Source organism: Medicago sativa, chromosome 8 (genome assembly GCF_051527215.1).
Source record: "Medicago sativa cultivar Bolivia chromosome 8, Bolivia_mono, whole genome shotgun sequence".
NCBI classification, from domain to species: domain Eukaryota; kingdom Viridiplantae; phylum Streptophyta; class Magnoliopsida; order Fabales; family Fabaceae; genus Medicago; species Medicago sativa.
In genome coordinates, this window is record NC_140756.1 from 10789221 (window position 1) to 10806690 (window position 17470).

At 32.4% G+C, this 17470-nt stretch overlaps 2 protein-coding genes and 1 long non-coding RNA gene across 6 annotated transcripts; 2 read left to right on the top strand and 1 right to left on the bottom strand.

The window, feature by feature from the left end:
* Positions 1-256: 256 nt before the first annotated feature.
* LOC146896869 (uncharacterized) lies at positions 257-1501 on the bottom strand. Its single transcript, XM_085736268.1, has 4 exons — positions 1483-1501; positions 1207-1335; positions 799-878; positions 257-674 (listed from the first exon to the last, which is right to left on the bottom strand). Exons 1-4 carry the CDS (start codon positions 1484-1486, stop codon positions 507-509), a joined length of 381 nt encoding a protein of 126 aa, XP_085592394.1. The 5' UTR covers positions 1487-1501; the 3' UTR covers positions 257-506.
* A 2918-nt stretch (positions 1502-4419) lies between these two features.
* Positions 4420-6369, top strand: LOC146896870 (uncharacterized). Of its 4 annotated transcripts, none has more exons than XR_015022340.1 (3): positions 4420-5165; positions 5331-5464; positions 6155-6369. It is a non-coding gene; the product is annotated as an uncharacterized LOC146896870 (long non-coding RNA). The 4 variants fall into 4 exon arrangements; XR_015022338.1 differs by having other exon boundaries at positions 4420-4944; positions 5028-5464; XR_015022339.1 differs by having other exon boundaries at positions 4420-4737; positions 4847-5464.
* An 8831-nt stretch (positions 6370-15200) lies between these two features.
* Positions 15201-15437, top strand: LOC146896871 (uncharacterized). The gene has a single exon (XM_085735574.1). It carries the CDS (start codon positions 15238-15240, stop codon positions 15382-15384), a length of 147 nt encoding a protein of 48 aa, XP_085591700.1. The 5' UTR covers positions 15201-15237; the 3' UTR covers positions 15385-15437.
* The last annotated feature ends 2033 nt before the right edge of the window (positions 15438-17470 follow it).

The window sequence follows — 17470 nt, forward strand, 5'->3', positions numbered from 1 at the left end:
TATCCTTGTCGCAAGTCAACAAACATTTGATCTCTTTGTATTAAGCTGTTATAAATTAAAAAATCTACAAATTTTTAAGGTTTATAGGTGTGGTTGTAATTATATTGGGTATGATTGGTTTCTGGTTTTTGTTACAGGAAGTGATGAAGTGGATCAACTTATATACTTAAGTTGATGTGTGTGGAGCTAAAATTTTTAAATATCATCAATCCGAACTTTATATTGTAGATATATACTGTAGACCGATGGCGATGGGTTCGAGAAGATCAGAATAATTAGGGATGCAAATCATAATTTAGTTCATATTACAAAGGATTAAAGAAAACATGCAGAAAGTTTTGTCTGTATATACCAGAGACAATGCATTTCTCTGGCCAACGACAAGCTACACATAACAAAAGAACCCACTAATACATGATTCCAACCTATAACTGAAAGTACTTTAGTAACTGCTCCAATATTAATAACTACGCTTACTGGTCTTCTTTCTCTTCCTCTCGGCCCTCTCATTCTTCTTCCATATCAGTAGCATTGGCCCTATCAATATCGACCTCCAACTTTTCCTTGTCCTCCTGTAAAGCCTTCTCAATAGCCTTGCGACGTTCTTCAAGGACAGCAGCCTTGCGACGTTCTTCAAGGACAGCTAGATAATGATCCATATCAAAACGACTCGACTGCAAGTTTAGAGATTGATATAAAAGAATTCATACATGCATAAAACAACTAAATTTGTGAAACCTGTATAAAAAGCAATGCTAAAAGCCCGTAAACTTTGTTGCGACTTCTGGAAATACTTGCCTTTTTACATCTATTGTAATCCATTGGAACGTACTCCAACATTATTTTTTTGTCTTTTGAAAGGCACGTCTTAGCAAATTCTGTTTAATATTTTGATCAAATAATAAAGAAAAAAAAAGGTGAGATTATTTTAATATGGAAAAGAAAAAAGGCAAAATAAAACAGCATAGAAAATAATAGAGAATGAAAAGGCTCAATTAACCAAGTCTGGCAACAATAGCAAGATAAACATAACCAGCTTATGTGCATTTTAACACTCGATCAAGAGCTTGAATTTTCATAAAACGGGAAAGCAAAAAAATATTGTCTCTTCGCATGGTTTTAAAGTCAAAATCTAAATCATAACAGATGGATGAACAGCAAAGAACATACTAATACTACAACATTAAAGCATTAAGTAAAACTTACTTTGCTTATACTTCTTAGGAAGAATAGGGTTTTTGATGGTCAGATGAGGCTCTCCCTTTGTGTTACCTATTTTTTGCTTCTTAGCAACCTTGTTATTTTTGTTTTTTGAACGGCGTTTCTTTGCGAATTCTGTTTAATGTTTTGATCAAATAAGAAACAAAAGGGTGAGGTTGTTTTAATATGGCTGAAAGTTAAATAAAGAAAAAGAAAAGGAGCCACTGCCAAATAAAGGGCAACATTTTAATACAAGACTGCAGCATTGATCAACAAACTTACCCATTTGCGCTTGTGAGATTCGGCTGCTGCTGGCAAAGTTTCTTTAAATTCCAAGAGAGACTACAATTAATATGAAAGAACAATTCTTAGGTTTAACTACAATCATAAAACAGGAAAGAAAAAAGAACTGTATCTTCACATGGCTCTAAAGAAAATATCCAAGAAAATTTAAATTATGACAAATGGATAAAGTGCAAATTAATTCAACTAGGTGTTAATACAACATTACACGTTGAGAGTAAAACTTTCCAAATCTTGCTTCTAAGCAATAACCGGGTTGGTAATCACAAGAAGCAATCAAACTCTACACTTGCTCCTCAGTAACATTTTCCATGTCTGGCTTCTCAGCAATAAACGTGTCGGTGAACACGCAAGGTTTGCTCTCTACTTTTTTCTTCTTAGCAACTCCGGACAGGCTGGTCGAACCGGAGGGGTAAACAGTCCGGTCATCCATATTCCCAGTACTGAACGGGTTGGGGGACAGTACGCTCACTACGTTTAGCTCCTCCGCAACTTGATGCATCATACCAGAAACACCACCGCTTTGCAAAGTAGGGTTCGGTGGAATCCATGATATAGGCTTGTGTGACCTCCAAAAACTTTGTTCAGGGTTCGGTGGAATCCATGATATAGGCTTGTGTGACCTCCAAAAACTTTGTTCAAGCGGAATCCAAAGCCTAATCGATTTGTCAAGCGTTGAGGTGACTATTCTGCCGTTGTTGCCGCAGATGGTAATTCCGCGAACTTCATCATCGTGGCGGAGTGCACAGCGTAATTGGTATTTTTTCCCAATGTCCATTCTTGAGAGAGAGAGAGAGAGAGAGAGAGAGAGAGAGAGAAGAACTGAACGTGGCAACTTAGACTCTTCTCTTCTGATGAAAGAACAATTCTTAAAAGCTGAAAATAGGGACAAATAATAATTTGTGTGATTGAGAAATTATTTTAACAAAATCTCTAACGAAAAATGCCCTAATTCAAACCCTACCCTACCTAATCCCACAAAATATGGGAACAGATTGAAGAATTAACCCTGAACTAGAACTGAAAAAGAAAAACAACTGATGATTAGTTTAAACTTGCATCACAAGACACTCAATTTCAGAAAATATCTAGAAGAAAAAGAAAGAAAAAACCCTAATTAAAAGGTTTTAAACCCTAAACCTAATCTACAATCCGAGAATATTCCAATAATTCCAAGCACACAGAACATATTGAATTATTAACTAGAATTGAAAGGAAAAAAAATACCTTGAAGGGGGAGAAGAACCTCGAGCGAGCGATATGAGATGAGATGAGTGATTATCATAAAAAATCGGACAAATATATAATAACATTAGTCATGATAATATTGTTATTAGCCAATGGTGAAATTTTCTAAGAGCTAGAAATACATTGGGACAAGAAAGCATACCAAGTGGGATTTCGTTTCTCCAAAGAAGTTGATCTTAGAAAAAGGGAAATTCTTGTTTACCTATTAATAAAAGGTGGGTAACAATGTCCATAAGTCTTAGTTCAACCGGCAAAATACCAAGATTGTTAGGTCGGGCATCATGATCGGGGTTCGAACCTCGGTACCTCCGTGTGTGATTTTATAATGACTTTGTCATTTCTGTCATTTCGTCTATCTACGTCTTATAATGACTTTGTCATTTCGTCTATCTAAAAAAAAACCTCCGTGTGTGATTTTATAATGACTTTGTCATTTCGTCTATCTAAAAAAAATGTGGGTAACATTAACCATGCTAAAAAATAAAAAAGTTGATGGATTGACATTACAACATAGTGACACATTTTTTTCAATAAAAGGTTTGGAAATTTTTTTATAAATTTTAAGCCACTTTTGAAAAACAAATACAAATTTTAAGCCACTTTCAAATCCATTATAGGTTTTCAAAAGAATTTTTGAAATATATCCTTATCCTTATTTATTAATTTTATTAGGTCTGCAGCAACTTAACCTAATAATTTCCCTCTAAAATGCTGCATTAGGTTAGCAACAATCTTATATAATAAAGCTTAACCCCTAAAGCTATTTCTAACCCTAATATTTTCCCCCCATTTCTCCCTCCACTTTTCTGAGCCATTGGATCTTGCACATTTAGGCGCCATTCAATTTTAGCCATTGATCATCTTACTTAATTAATGCCAGCCGAATTTTGTTATCAAGTTTGCTATAATTTTGGCCATCCGAATCCTTATTATTTTTTTTTGAATTCCTATCCTCCTTTTTTTTTTTATTCCTATCCTCCTTTTTTTTCGAATCCTTATTTTTTTTTTAATTCCTATCCTCCTTTTTTTTTTATTCCTATCCTCCTTTTGGCCGGCCGAATCCTTATTATTATTTTTTTTGAATTCCTATCCTTCTTTTTTTTTATTCCTATCCTTCTTTTTTTTTAAGCAAATATTTTCTACACTTTTAGGTTTGCAATTATTTAACATAAAAAATTCCATCTAAAAAAAAGCATCGCACCAATTTTATTCCTATCCTCCTGCCTTTTTTTTTTATGAAGCAAATATTTTATACCCTAATCTATTTATCTATTTAACATAAAAAATTCCATCTAAAAAAATGCATCGCACCAATTTTATTCCTATCCTCCTGCCTTTTTTTTTATGAAGCAAATATTTTATACCCTAATCTATTTATCTATAAAAGTTAACCCGAAAGCTTATTTTAGCTCTAATTTTAACCTAAACCCTATTGCTGAAATTTACTGTTTTAACCCTAAAGCTTAATTCCGATTTGTTTAACCCTATTAACCCTATTTTTTTGCAAGCCAAAAATCGTATTGTTCCTAATCGTTTCCTACTAAACAGATAAACATAAAAAAAAAAATCACTCCTATTAACAAATTGTTCCTATCCACTCCTATTAACAAAATATTATTAACAATAAAAACAACAAATCTATTGCATATCCACTCTTATCTGTCGCTACAGTCCTTCTTAACAAATTCCACTCCCATTTATCTGTTGCATATCCACTCCTATTTTTTTGACAATACAGATCGCTCCAACCTTTATTAACAAAATTAACAAAATTTTCTTGCATTAATTTCGGTCATTCCTGCCAACTACCCACTGATCCATTAAACATTTAACGTGGCCTTCCATATCTCTCCATGCAGCAAGTGAATTTGTATTCCACGAGAAGTCTCTCCAACTCCCCAATTCATTGTGTACACATGTCACCATGATTCAAATTCATTTTGTCTATGAGTCCGGTATAAATAGTGGCGTGCACATACCTTTGTGGTACAGTTAATCTTAATGGATTTCCATACAATTTCTGTTCTAATCAATCTAATCATGTTTCATTGAATATATTTGGTTCTAATCAGTTGCTTGGTGTTTTTTTGTGCAGCTCCTTTGAATCTAAATCCAGTCACTGATTTTGACAAAATTGTGAATGAATTACGACTTCAATACAAAAGGATTTGCATTCAGTTTCATGTTAGGGATGTAAGAATGCAACAGTGTCGTTTTTTTTCCTGTGCTGGACTTGAATCAATGTGGTAACAATTTGTTATTCTCTTTTTATGCAGGGCGCTAGAAGGCCTACTCAAGGAGCAGCAAGGATGATCTTTAATTTCCTGTTTTCTGTATCACTCAGTTTCTTAAGGTTGTACCAGCGTCGCTCCTCCTGTTTACCTCGCCGTCGTCTTGAATATTTTGTCGTTGAGGTAATTTTCTCTCATCATTTTCATTCATGTGCAATTCCTTTTCTTTTGAGGATAGTTGGTTTATCTTCAATTGTTGACCTTTTTCTTAATGTGTATCTGAATGGCTAAAATGGATTATTGATTCGTTCGAAGTACAAATTGTTTTCTTAATTTGCTTTGGAATAGTGAGTTTTAGGACTGTTCTTCATCGACAACATGGTTTGGGCTACAATTACATTGATGTTGTCCCTCCTCACTATTGCAGATTCAAGTGTGTATTGTCTTTAATATTCATCCAAATTCCCTCCTCTACAAATTATGTAAGTTGAATCATCTTTCATTTTCATTTTTTTTTTGTTTTATGGGTTTGATTAGAAACAGTTTAATAATCTTTTTGGGGATTTTTACCAAAAAAAATTCTTCAACAATGATTGATAAGGAGGATAATACTTCAGAGCCTTTTGATGCAGAGACAAAAAGTTGGGTATATTGTGTTATTTGAAGCCATCTGAACTATATAAAATTATAAATAGGACTTCACCTTTAATTTATCCCATCAACCTATAAATAGAGTGATCACTCATGACTCTGACATTGAGAAGGGCATATATAACTCCATTTTGCATATTAGTTTTAGTCCTTTTTATTTTTGAAATAATATTAGCTTTAGTCCTTGATATCTAAGTTCTTTGTATATTCCACAACATTTTTTCCCCAATATAATGGAATTGGGGAGCCAAAAACTATATGTAATAGCACTAATCCTCATTTGAAATATATGAATCTTTTTTTTTTTTTTGCAAAAAAAGCTTAAGTGTGTTTTATTGGATGAATATGAATCTTTTGTTGTTTTTTTTATGCATAAACTTTTGATCATAAAGATAAAATAGGGTGTTGAATAAGTGTTAGGGAATATGAGATGTGTACATGTATCATTGTGTTGTTGTTTCTTACAAGTTAAAGCTGTTTCTTTTTTACTGGTATTAATTTTTTTTCTTTCACATTGACAGATTCATATTGTAGCATTTCATAAAGAGAATGTAACCAAAAAGCTTTTCAGAAAGAGAAAAGAAATAGGATACTCATAGCATGATTCTCAATGGAAGAAAGATAGTAGCAATGACCAAAAAATAGAAAGTTTAAGCCACTCCACATTATTATTGTTGAGATTCTGAAATGGAAAATTCTATTGTTTAATGGTAAAAAATGGGAAATTCTTTGTATATATCTCTAAACTTAATACATATATTTAAACTTATATATAAATAATTATTCTTCTGGATTATATAATTGACTTTAAGCCTCAATGTGGAATCTCTAACAATCGGTTTAGTCATCATCCAAAAAAGTACATGGGTACCATACCACCTATAAATGGTTGTTTAAAGAGATCCTATTGTAAACTGAAAAAAGGACATCACCAATTTTACTTCAAATTTTAGTTAATATCAGTAAAATATGTGGTTTTTTATAGTTAACGGGTCTTAATTATTAGTTATAGTTCTACTTATTTTGATTTTCGAGATCATGCTAACATGTGTGTTAATTTTCCTTTTAAAAAAAAATATTTTCCTAACTTTTGTTATCAAAAAGCAAACAAATAAGCTTAATAAATTACTCCATCCGGTCACATTTATAAGCAAAAAATCACTTTTTAGATTAATTCAATACTTAATGTATTTGGTCAATATATAGACCAAATTCATTATTTATTCAATGAACCTAAAAAGTGCATTTTTGCTTATAAATGTGACCGGGGGGAGTATGTTTTTGGATCTGCTAAAAGTAAATAGATGTTTTGGTAAGATTCAAATGTTATGAAGATTTTTATTTTTATTGTAACATTTATCTCTATTAATTTCTTTTATAATTTTTAATAGTGTCAACCTGTTTTGTAATTTTAAATTTTTAACATTTCACCATCAAATAATGGCCATAACCGATGAAATCAATTTTCAATTCATTTTATTTTTTAATTTTTATATGACTTCTATTAAACTATATATGTTTACATTGTTGCGACTTATTCGTTTAACTTCTTCTTGGAAAGACCCGTGCGGTAGCACGGGTCAAGAGTCTAGTTTAACTTAACAAATTCCATCTAGAATGCAGCGCACCAACTTAACCTAACAAATTCCCTCTAAAATGCGGTAATCCCTAATATTTCTCCTCAGTGATGAGCTTTTCATTCATATCATGTTGTGTCATCGTTTGTATATATCTATTGTTTCTGTAGGCTTTTTTTTGACAAGTGGGTGTACACTTATTTAATACGTTTACAAACAGAATACCCTAATTTCCATGCAAACTCGACTATATATAGCAAACGCTAAACCTTGTTTCTCTAAAAAAAACCTAAACCGTAGTAAATTACACAGACAACCCTTAATTCTTCTTGCGTAACAGCTCAATTCTTCTTATGGTCCTTAACTTCATATCATGCACAATGCCTTTGCCTTAGCCTTTATGGAGAATGAATGGGATATAGAAATACAATTTTTTATGCTACACCGTTGTTAATTCGTTTTTCTAACAATGGATAGTTATGAAAGATTTTTGTGGGTTACATTATTAACTATCATAGGCATTCAAGACTATCATAGATAATAATATATCATTCATCGTGCCTACTACAACATTTAACAACAACAACACAATGGCACTAAAAAAAACACGAAAACAATGATTTTAAGTCAAAATAGTTCCTGCTACTATAATTCATTGTGCATGAATGTTATAATAATATGAAAGTAAAAAATTAAGAGAAAAATTGGACAAAGAAAAATTGCAACTCCTCAAATTGTATTAGAAAATATTTTATCGAACCCGCATGAGTGTGTTGAAAAGTGTGTTATTAGCACTCCTCAATTTTTTATGTAAATTATATATTTTCGTAGACCTTCATGAAAAGGAATAATTATTTCTTATATTTATGTACTTAAATATGAACTACAATTATTGAAAGTTCAATTTTGATACCTAAAAATAATAAAAATAATCCTTGATTATTGATACATTCATTAGGTATTAAGTATTTTTCAAATTTACATTATAACTACACCACCAAAACATTATTGATACATTCATTAGGTATTGAGTATTTTTCAAATTTACATTATAACTACACCATCAAAACAAAATACATTATGAAATGATTTTAGCTCATAAGACCCGTGCGGCGCACGGGTCGGTAATCTAGTAGCAGTATATCATTGACCATGTTAATAAAATTCGCCGATTAAGAAAAAACGGGTGATACTTTGGACATTAATAAGTTACTTAGGTGCAATTGTTGTTGAGTGCCAAAATATTCGGCACAATTTAAATAATATTATTTCTTCCCATGTTAGAATAGAAGCTTATCAAGCTGCTCACTATTTAACAAAATATGTAATCTCTATTTCTTTTGATGTTGTTTGGATTGAAGAAACATCGTCTTCTTGTATTGATGCAGTTATGACCTTCAATTTGATGCCACTCGATTGAATGAATATAAGTTTTCTTGTAAAAAAATAATAATAAAAATATTTAATGTAAATGTTTCTTTCCAAAAAATAAATAAAAAACACTTAATTTTTGATCTCGATACTTTTGAACAATAATAATGATAATTTGGTCAATAATAATGATAATCAATGTAAATGTTTTTTCCGAAAAGGAAATTTCTCTTTAGGTTTCTCAAATTTCTCAAAAGCTTTTCCGAACCGCACTTACAGTTCGACTCTCCAACAGCAGTTATGTGTCATTCGGTATGTTTGAGAGCGGTTCAATAACTTTTCAAATCAGTATAATTGATTTAAAAAGTTTCCCAAAATGACAGTTAATTGTTTTTGAGAATATTTATGTAATCTTTGGGTGGTTGTGAGAAATATTAGAAGTTTAAAGAACAATTTAAATAGGAGAAAATGAACACCTAATTTTTTATCTCAACATCCAGATATTTTTCAAGTTTTGAAAGATCATCGCCAAATATCTCTCAAGCTTCTACTAGAGTGCATGGCATCTAAAAATTAATGAAGGAATACAACATGTTCTGCCACTATAGAGCCTCATTGTGTAAACATGACTATCTTGATATTGTTGATATATATTGCAGACCAACACCAATGGGTTCAAGAAGATCAGAATAATTGGAGATGCAAATCATAATCTAGTTCATATTACAAAAGATATGCAGAATGTATTGTCTTTCTACAGCATGAGACGATGCATTTCTCTGGACAACAACATAAGCTACGCATAACATAACAACTCACTAACACACATGATTCCAACCTATAATTGAAAGTACTTCAGTAAGTAACTGCTCCTATATTAATAACAATGCTTACGGCTCTTCTTTTCTTTCTTTTCCTCTTCCTCTCTTCTTTTCTTTCTTTTCCTCTTCCTCTCGGGCCCTCTTCTTTTCTTTCCATTCCTCTAACTCTCGGGCCCTCTGAATCTTAAATTTCGATATAATTTCCCCTAACAAATTAATCCCTTTGCGTCTTGCATCAGAGACAGCATCCCAATCTATCCTGAGAGGCACCTGTTGGTTTAGAGAATGATATTAAATAATTCATATATGCATAAAGAAACTAAATTTGTGAAACTTGTGTTTAGGGCATTTGCTAAAAGCACGATAAACTTTGTTGAGACTTATAGAAAAAACTTACCTTAGGGAATGGTTTGTCATAAAACTTAACGGGAAGGAACTTCACTTTTCTTTTTTTTTGATCGGCACTTCTCAGCAGTTTCTGCTTAATGTTTTGATCAGATAAGAAACAAAAGAGTTAGATTATTTTAATATGGATGAATGCTTAAAAAGACAAGGCACGGCAGCCAAAATAGAAGACAGACAAAACGAAATGGCTCAATTAATCAAGTTTGGCAACAATGGTAAGATAAACATAACTAGCTCATAAAACAAGAAAGCAAAAAGAATTGTGTCTTCACATGATTTTAAAATCAAAATCTAGATCATAACAGATGGATGAAGTGCATGTTAACCCAAATTAATATAACTGCAGAGAACATGTTAATACTACAACATTAAAGCATTGAGTAAAACTTACTTTGTACTTTTTGCTTCTTAGGAAGAAATGGGTTTTTGATCGTCGCATAAGGATCTCCCTCTGTGTTCCCTACTTTTTGCTTCTTAGCAACTTTGTTATTTTTCTTTTTTAGACAGCGCTTCTTAGCGAATTCTGTTTAATGTTTTAATCAAATAAGAAACGATAGGATAAAGTTAAATAAAGAAAAAGAAAAGACAAACAAGAAAATAGAAGACCGACTTTTTTGTTTGTTGAAACAACATATTAATACAAGACTACAACATTGATCAACAAACTTACCCATTCGCTGCGACAACCAAAATAGAAGACAAACGAAACAACATAGAAAAAAATAGAGAATGAAATGGCTCAATTAACCAAGTTTGGCAACAATAGCAAGATAAACATAACCAGCTTATGTGCATATTAGCACTCAATCAAGAGCCTAAATTTTCATAAAACATGAAAAGCAAAATGAATTGTGTCTTGACATCAAAATCTGAATCATAACAGGTGGATGAAGTGCATGTTAACCCAAACTAATTTAAATACAAAGAACATATTAATACAACATTAAAGCATCGCGTAAAACTTACTGTCTACTCTTTTCTTCTTAGCTAGAAAGGGGTTGATCATCACATGAGGCTCTTCCTCTGTGCTCTCTACTTCTTGCTTCTTAGCAACTTCTGTTTATTAATGTTAATGTTTTGATCAAATAAGAAACGAAAGAGGAGTGTGATAGGAGATTGGAGTAAATTTGAGAAAAAGAAGGTGGTTTGAGTTTACCCATTTAATTTGCCATTGTTGGCAACTTCTTTTAAGTTCCAACAGAGAGCACAACTATAGGAAATAACAAAATTCTTTAAACCAATAGAAAGACAAATTTAATTCAACGATAATTTGATTTAATGTCCAGTTGGATCGACTTACGATTTAGCTTATCTACTAACATAAGTTTTGTGAGATTGTTTTGAGAAACTTGTGAAAGCAGCTTACAACATATAAAAAACAATTAAACTTTATTTTATATTGCTATAGAAATAGTTTATGTAAGTCTATACACAAGCGCTTATCACGTTTGTCCTATAAACTACAAATAAGTTGTTTATCCAAACAAGGCCTAGTATGATTGAGGATTTACTTTCATCAAAACACACTCAATTTCTAAAAATATCTATAAAAAAAAAAAAAAAACCCTAAGTTGTAAACCCTAAGCCTCAATTCACAGAAGAGAGTGGTTAAAGGCAAGAAAATTATTATGAATGAAGTAGAATTGAAATGGAATGAAAAGACCTTGAGCAAAGTAGCTAGAGACAGCGGAACAAAGCGATGAGTGAGTGAAGAATAACGAATAACTGCAACCCTTGTGAACCAAAAAATAGGAGAAGTTGCACTACGTAACAGTGATTCGGGTTACAAGCTTTATTGGCCCATGTAACTCTTTTCTTATATTTCATAAAAAAAATACACCTTTCGGTCATAACGTTGTTAAGTGAGAAATATGGAAATATATTGTCTCTCAGATTTTGTTAAGTGAGAAATATGTTAAGAGACATGCCTAGGACTTTGAGGTCCTGATTCAAACTCTAAATTTTTTTCTATAAAAATATGCTAATTTTCTATAAAAATATGCTAACATCCTAATTTCGTTTATTTTTTATAAATAAACGAAACGACAATAATCATTTTAGCTTCTGTAACCAAAATAAAAACGACATTAATCATTATATACTAATTAATAAACATAAGTAAAAGAGTCGGAGTTCGAACATGTTACAGCATTCAATCTAACAATTTTAAATAATTTATCAGTTGAACTATAAAATATAGAAAGCGTGTGTGTCTATATGTATAAAAAAAAAGTTGAGTTTTTTTTCATGAAAGTAAAAAAAAATATTATTTAAATCTGGTTTTGGAAAACAAATAACATATTTTTTTTTGTTGAGAAATATAAATAACATAGTTTTTTATTCGTTCCAAATATATAAATATATTTACGTGAGGTGACTTGGTACAGTTTTAAAAAAAATTATATTAATATTTTATTATTAAAATTCATCCAAGTTTCAGGTAAAGTTTTAGAACAATCCTTTCCATTAGTATTTTGTTAGTATTAAATCAAAGGCTCATATTAAATTGACCTAAAATGGGGAAAGATCACAATTTCCCCATGTTAAACGTCACCTTTATGGAGTGTTCTCTTCTGGCCTTCAATTTTCACAGACGTTTTATCTCAAAAATAGTTATCTCTAAAATTATTGTACAATGGAACCTTATATTCACCTTTGTTAGTTGTTGTAGCAGTAATTATTGCTTGATGATTTGGAGGACTCGAAGGATATTGAGGAAGTTTTAGGGGAAGATAAAGTGAATCAATGATTCTTAGCTCTTGGGACATAAGAGGTATGAGGTTAGAATAAAAACATGGAAAACCCGGACTCGACGTATTTACTTTTAAGGGGTAAATCTTTAACCACTAAATTACTTTACCAAAAAAAAAAGAATAAAACGTGCGAAATTTAGGGAGCTTATTAGAAGTCATAAATTGGAGTTTTTAGCCTTACAAGAAGTGAAAATGGAGGTGCTTGATAAAAAAAATATGTGTGCTAGATTATGGTGGGAGATGATTTTGATTGGGCGTTTGCTGCGACGGTTCATAGAAGTGGCAAAATTTTATCTATGTTGAATAGCTGGAAAGGGGTGTTAATTGACTCCTTTCAAGGGAATAGTTATTTGAGTATGGTGTTGGGGAGAGGATCCCAAAAGAAGAAGAAAAAAAAGTGTTATAGTCCATATTTACGCTCCTTGCAACACTAGGGAGAAAAGGAATTTGTGGGAGGAAGTTTTGGCCATAAGGCAAAATAAAATAAGCAAAATAAATACCCCTTTTAGCAAGAAAGTTTACTTGGGTTCAAACAAATAAAAAGTGCTTGAGCTGGTTAGATAGAATTTTTGTCTCCGATCATTTGTTAGCATAATGAGGGTGTGGTTATCTATACTATATATATAAAGAAAACTACCCATTTCAGCACACTTTTGGGTTGGACTTTTCTTTCCAAAAATACCCTTAATTTTTAATTTTAATTTTAAATACAAATAATACATGTAACAAATATATAAGAATAAATTTAATTTAAGGAGAAAACTTACGCACAATTCCTTATGAGTTGTTCTTAGTGTTAGCCAATTACTCCCTCCGTTCCTTTTTAAGTGTCTTTTTAGGGTAAATTTTTCTTTCCTATTTAAATGTCTTTTTGATGTTTTAAAGGTACGATTTGTCAATTATACCCTTTGTCAATTACTTTTATCTTTTTCAATAAAACTAATTAATGTTATCTATTTGGAAAACTAAAGTTTTTTTTTTAAAACAAAGTTTGTTTGTTTTTTTTTTAAACAAAGTTTGATTCTTGTGATGCATAAGGAAATCCTTATGCACCGTGCATAATTGCTTTCTACACCCAACATAATTGTTTTCTACACCCCAAGTGAAAGCTTAATTCTAATAAGTCTTGCATAAGTCCAGCCCATTAACACCTAGTCCAACAAAATTGCTTTCTACACCCCATGACGTTGTTTTTTTTACTTGTAGCTTTGAACTCTTTCATCTTTTTTCTTCTTAGCATCTGAAGCTGTTGTGCATGTTGCTTTGGTGATAACAACACGTCTCTGAATGAATGTGAATATGGATAACTAAGATTAGTGTTACATCCATGGCACCGGTAAAAGAAAGATCGAATAACAATGCCATTAACAAAAAATTCACAAATGCTGTAGTGCAAATTATTTCAACACTAATATTATTTCCTAAGATAACAAGTGCATGGGATTATGTATCTGAGTTCTTTTGCAATAGCAGCCCTTATCGTATACTGTTTCCTTTGAAAACAACCTATCTAAAGATTATTCAACATTTGATTTCAAAGTATTTAATTATTCTTAAGAAAAATCTGCTAGGTTATCTGCTAGGTTTTTGTTCCTCTTTAAAGTATTTAATTATTCTTAAGAAATTTTGGGTTTTGATAATCATGTATGTGAAACCAAGATAATTGTGTAATGGTTTTTAATGAAATTATTATTGTTAGATGGTTTTGAATAATGATTAAGATGTTATACACTGAAATTATTACTGAAACCATAATTATGGTTTAATGGTTTTGATAGTCTTCTATGAGAAACCAAAATAATTGTCTAATGGTTTTGATATGGGTATGGTTTATATGAGTTGGTTTCAAAACTATTTTGCTGTGGAAATGGTTTCTGTGAGTTGTACTCAAAAACCATTTTGCAGTGAAAATGGTTTCCGTGAGTTGTACTCCAAAACCATTTTGCAGTGAAAATGGTTTCTGTGAGTAATGCTAACACCAGATCCGAACCGGATTGATCATAAACAACACAATTCATCACAACATTCTCAATAATTCATCACATCCGAATTCTAGCTTATACCAACTGATTTCACATCGAATCATTTCCCAATCCATTACATCAAACCTTCAAACACTGTCGGCCATCGTTCATTCAATTAACACAAGTCCAGATCCAAGTTGAAGAGAAGAGGATCAGAACTACCGCGAAGAACAACAACTCTCGCCGGAACTGAACCGATCTCAGCAAGACATAACACCATTTTTTCAGATCCAACTTCATTCGTAACCGTTTTTTTCAACTCAATTTCAGATCCAACCATTCAATTTTCAAATTCAATCTTATCAATGGCGGTGAATTCTTCAGTTGCAATTGCAAGATTCTCTCTTGTTTTCCTTCTTCTTTCTTTCGTAGTCAACATCGCTTCATCCGCAGATTCTCCGGCTCCGACTCCGACTCCGGCGACGAATTCATCGGTAAATTCTCCTTCTCTGGCAACTTCACCTCCAGCGCCAACTCTAACTCCGTCTCCTCATTCCGATTCACCACCAGCACCTTCACTAGATAATTCTCCTTCTTCTTCGCCTTCACCTTCACCTACACCATCACCAGCGCCATCTCCGGACGAAGCGGCGGATAAAAACGCAATTAGCCACACCAACATCGGCGAAGACTGAAAATCGTCCGGCGGAGGAATGAGTTCAGGCAAGAAAGCAGGAATAGCGGTTGGAGTGATTGCAGCGGTAGGTGTGGTTGCATTGGGAGCGATGGTGGTGAAGAAGCGTAGACAGAATATTCAGAGATCTGAGTATGGATACACAACAAGAAGAGAACTTCTGTAAAAGTTTCCGGAAAACGACGTCGGACGCGAAAACAGAGAAAAATTTGTGGGGTATGAGTTGAGAAGCACAGGATCATTACACGTGTCCAATTATCTGATGGTTGTGATTAACTTATGCATGGTGCATAAGTTATGGCTTATGCACCATAACTTTTGCCGATGTGCATGATTAAGGGCTTAAACCTTTCTGATTCGATAATCCTTGGCTTTTTAATAAATCTTTTTCCACGGTAGTAGAAATATTTGGAGGGGAGTTTCATCAAAATAGTGGATATGATATATCATTCAACAAAAAATTGAAGGTGGTGAAGCATTATTAAGGTCTGTCTCAAGAAACCAAGCATTATTAAACATGAAGTTTTGGTACGGTATTCTCCAATGAATGGGTCAAGTTGCAACAAAAGAGGAGTGTGATCGGAGATTGGAGTAACTAAAGTTTAAAGAGAAACATTTGGGAACATGTTTTGCCACGAAGAAGTGACGAGCCATGTTAATACGAGCTTCCTTTGATGAGTCGGTACCAACCCTCGAGAGGAAAGTCGAATAGGTCACAGTCATTGACGACATTTTGAAACCTCCGAATAAGGCAAAGAGGACGGTCATGGACCCCTTTCCGATCTGCATATGCGGCAGCTTTAGTGCATCAAACCGTCATTTTTTTATATTTAAAGCCTCTAAAAAAAGTATTTATTTAACGGTCCTTCAAAAAGAACACGTTGCAAGTGTGCTGTATTTAAGGAGAAATACTTGCCTAGGATCGAACATAACAGGTGGACTTTAGAAACAACAAATAAGAACGTGACACATCATTATTATTATTTTTAGAAAAATTAATTAATATGAAAAATTGGAAACTGTCATCGTTCTTTCTCCATCGTGTTACATATCTCGTGTATTTCAAGTTTTCATTAGACGGTAGATGCCATCTTCTTGTTTCGACAATTTATCTCCAATATGATTCCAAATAATATGAATATAAACAGTGTTATTTAATGCCCTTGTGGACGGTGGTTTCGATTCCGCAATCTGCATTATTTTATAAGGTTGTCGGCATTCAATTTCAAGTGTGGCTGAACCGCGATTCTAGAGCGGTGGTTGCTTGATATTCATTGGGCGGCATCACGGAGGCTCCGATGTAATGACCATGGTGGTCGTGTTCTTCTGAGAGAGAGAGGGAAAAATTTCCACGAAAAAGAAGAAAGGAACTGACTTGTTTTTCAAATTTTAATCACTTTTTATTTATTGTTTTTAAATTTTAATTAATTTTGATTTATTTAGTGTGTTGTAATCTTTTTATTGGATGTGTGCAAAAATGAGGTGTTAGGTGCGCTTCTATGCAAGTATTTCTCGTATTTAAGCCTTGTAATTCTCAACTTCGGTTTGGCTTTGACCATGAAATTATATGTTAAACGGTTACTCATTCTTTGATCAAAAGAATTAGTCTTCATGTGCCTATTTCTATGGAGTTTGTTGCACACTATATGAAAATATTTTTCAAGCACAGAGAACTCTATATATTTATCCTGTGAGTTATACACTGTGGAGTACGAACAATATCTTCAAGAGTCTGATAAATACACTCTCTCTCACATACCGCAAATTAAACACCACCCTCTCACTTCCAATCATTTTGGGTTTTATCTTCCTGTTCCATGTTACATAATATTTCTTATTCCATGTTACATGAAAAATCCTTATATGGCCAATGCGATCTGTGCGTATTGTTTCACCGTTAGTTCATTTTGCAGGTCTTTGTGGTTGATTCAACAGGTTCGATTTGAGTTGTAGAAAGATGATGTTTTTTTTTTTTTGGTACAATAGAAAGATGATGTTATGTCGATTGCAATAAGAATACAACACTAATAATAACTTTTTGTTATATACCAGTCCAAAAGTTACTATTATATATTTATGTTTAAAGTAGACTTGGTCGATTTTGTTTTATTTTCATGTTACACATATTTTAGTTCCAAGTCTTTTTAAATGTCATTTTCGAATATATCACACTTGTGTGACATTGTGGTGTTGTATCTTTTACAAAAAAAAAAAAAAAAATCATTATGGAAGAGAGAGAAGAAAATCATTTG

Coding starts and splice junctions, on each gene's coding strand:
- LOC146896869 (XM_085736268.1), bottom strand. Junction 879..1,206: donor TCCTAAGAAGTATAAGCAAA/GTAAGTTTTACT, acceptor AATATTAAACAG/AATTTGCTAAGACGTGCCTT. Junction 675..798: donor ATTACAATAGATGTAAAAAG/GCAAGTATTTCC, acceptor CTAAACTTGCAG/TCGAGTCGTTTTGATATGGA.
- LOC146896871 (XM_085735574.1), top strand. CDS start 15,238: ATGAGTTCAGGCAAGAAAGCAGGAATAGCGGTTGGAGTGATTGCAGCG.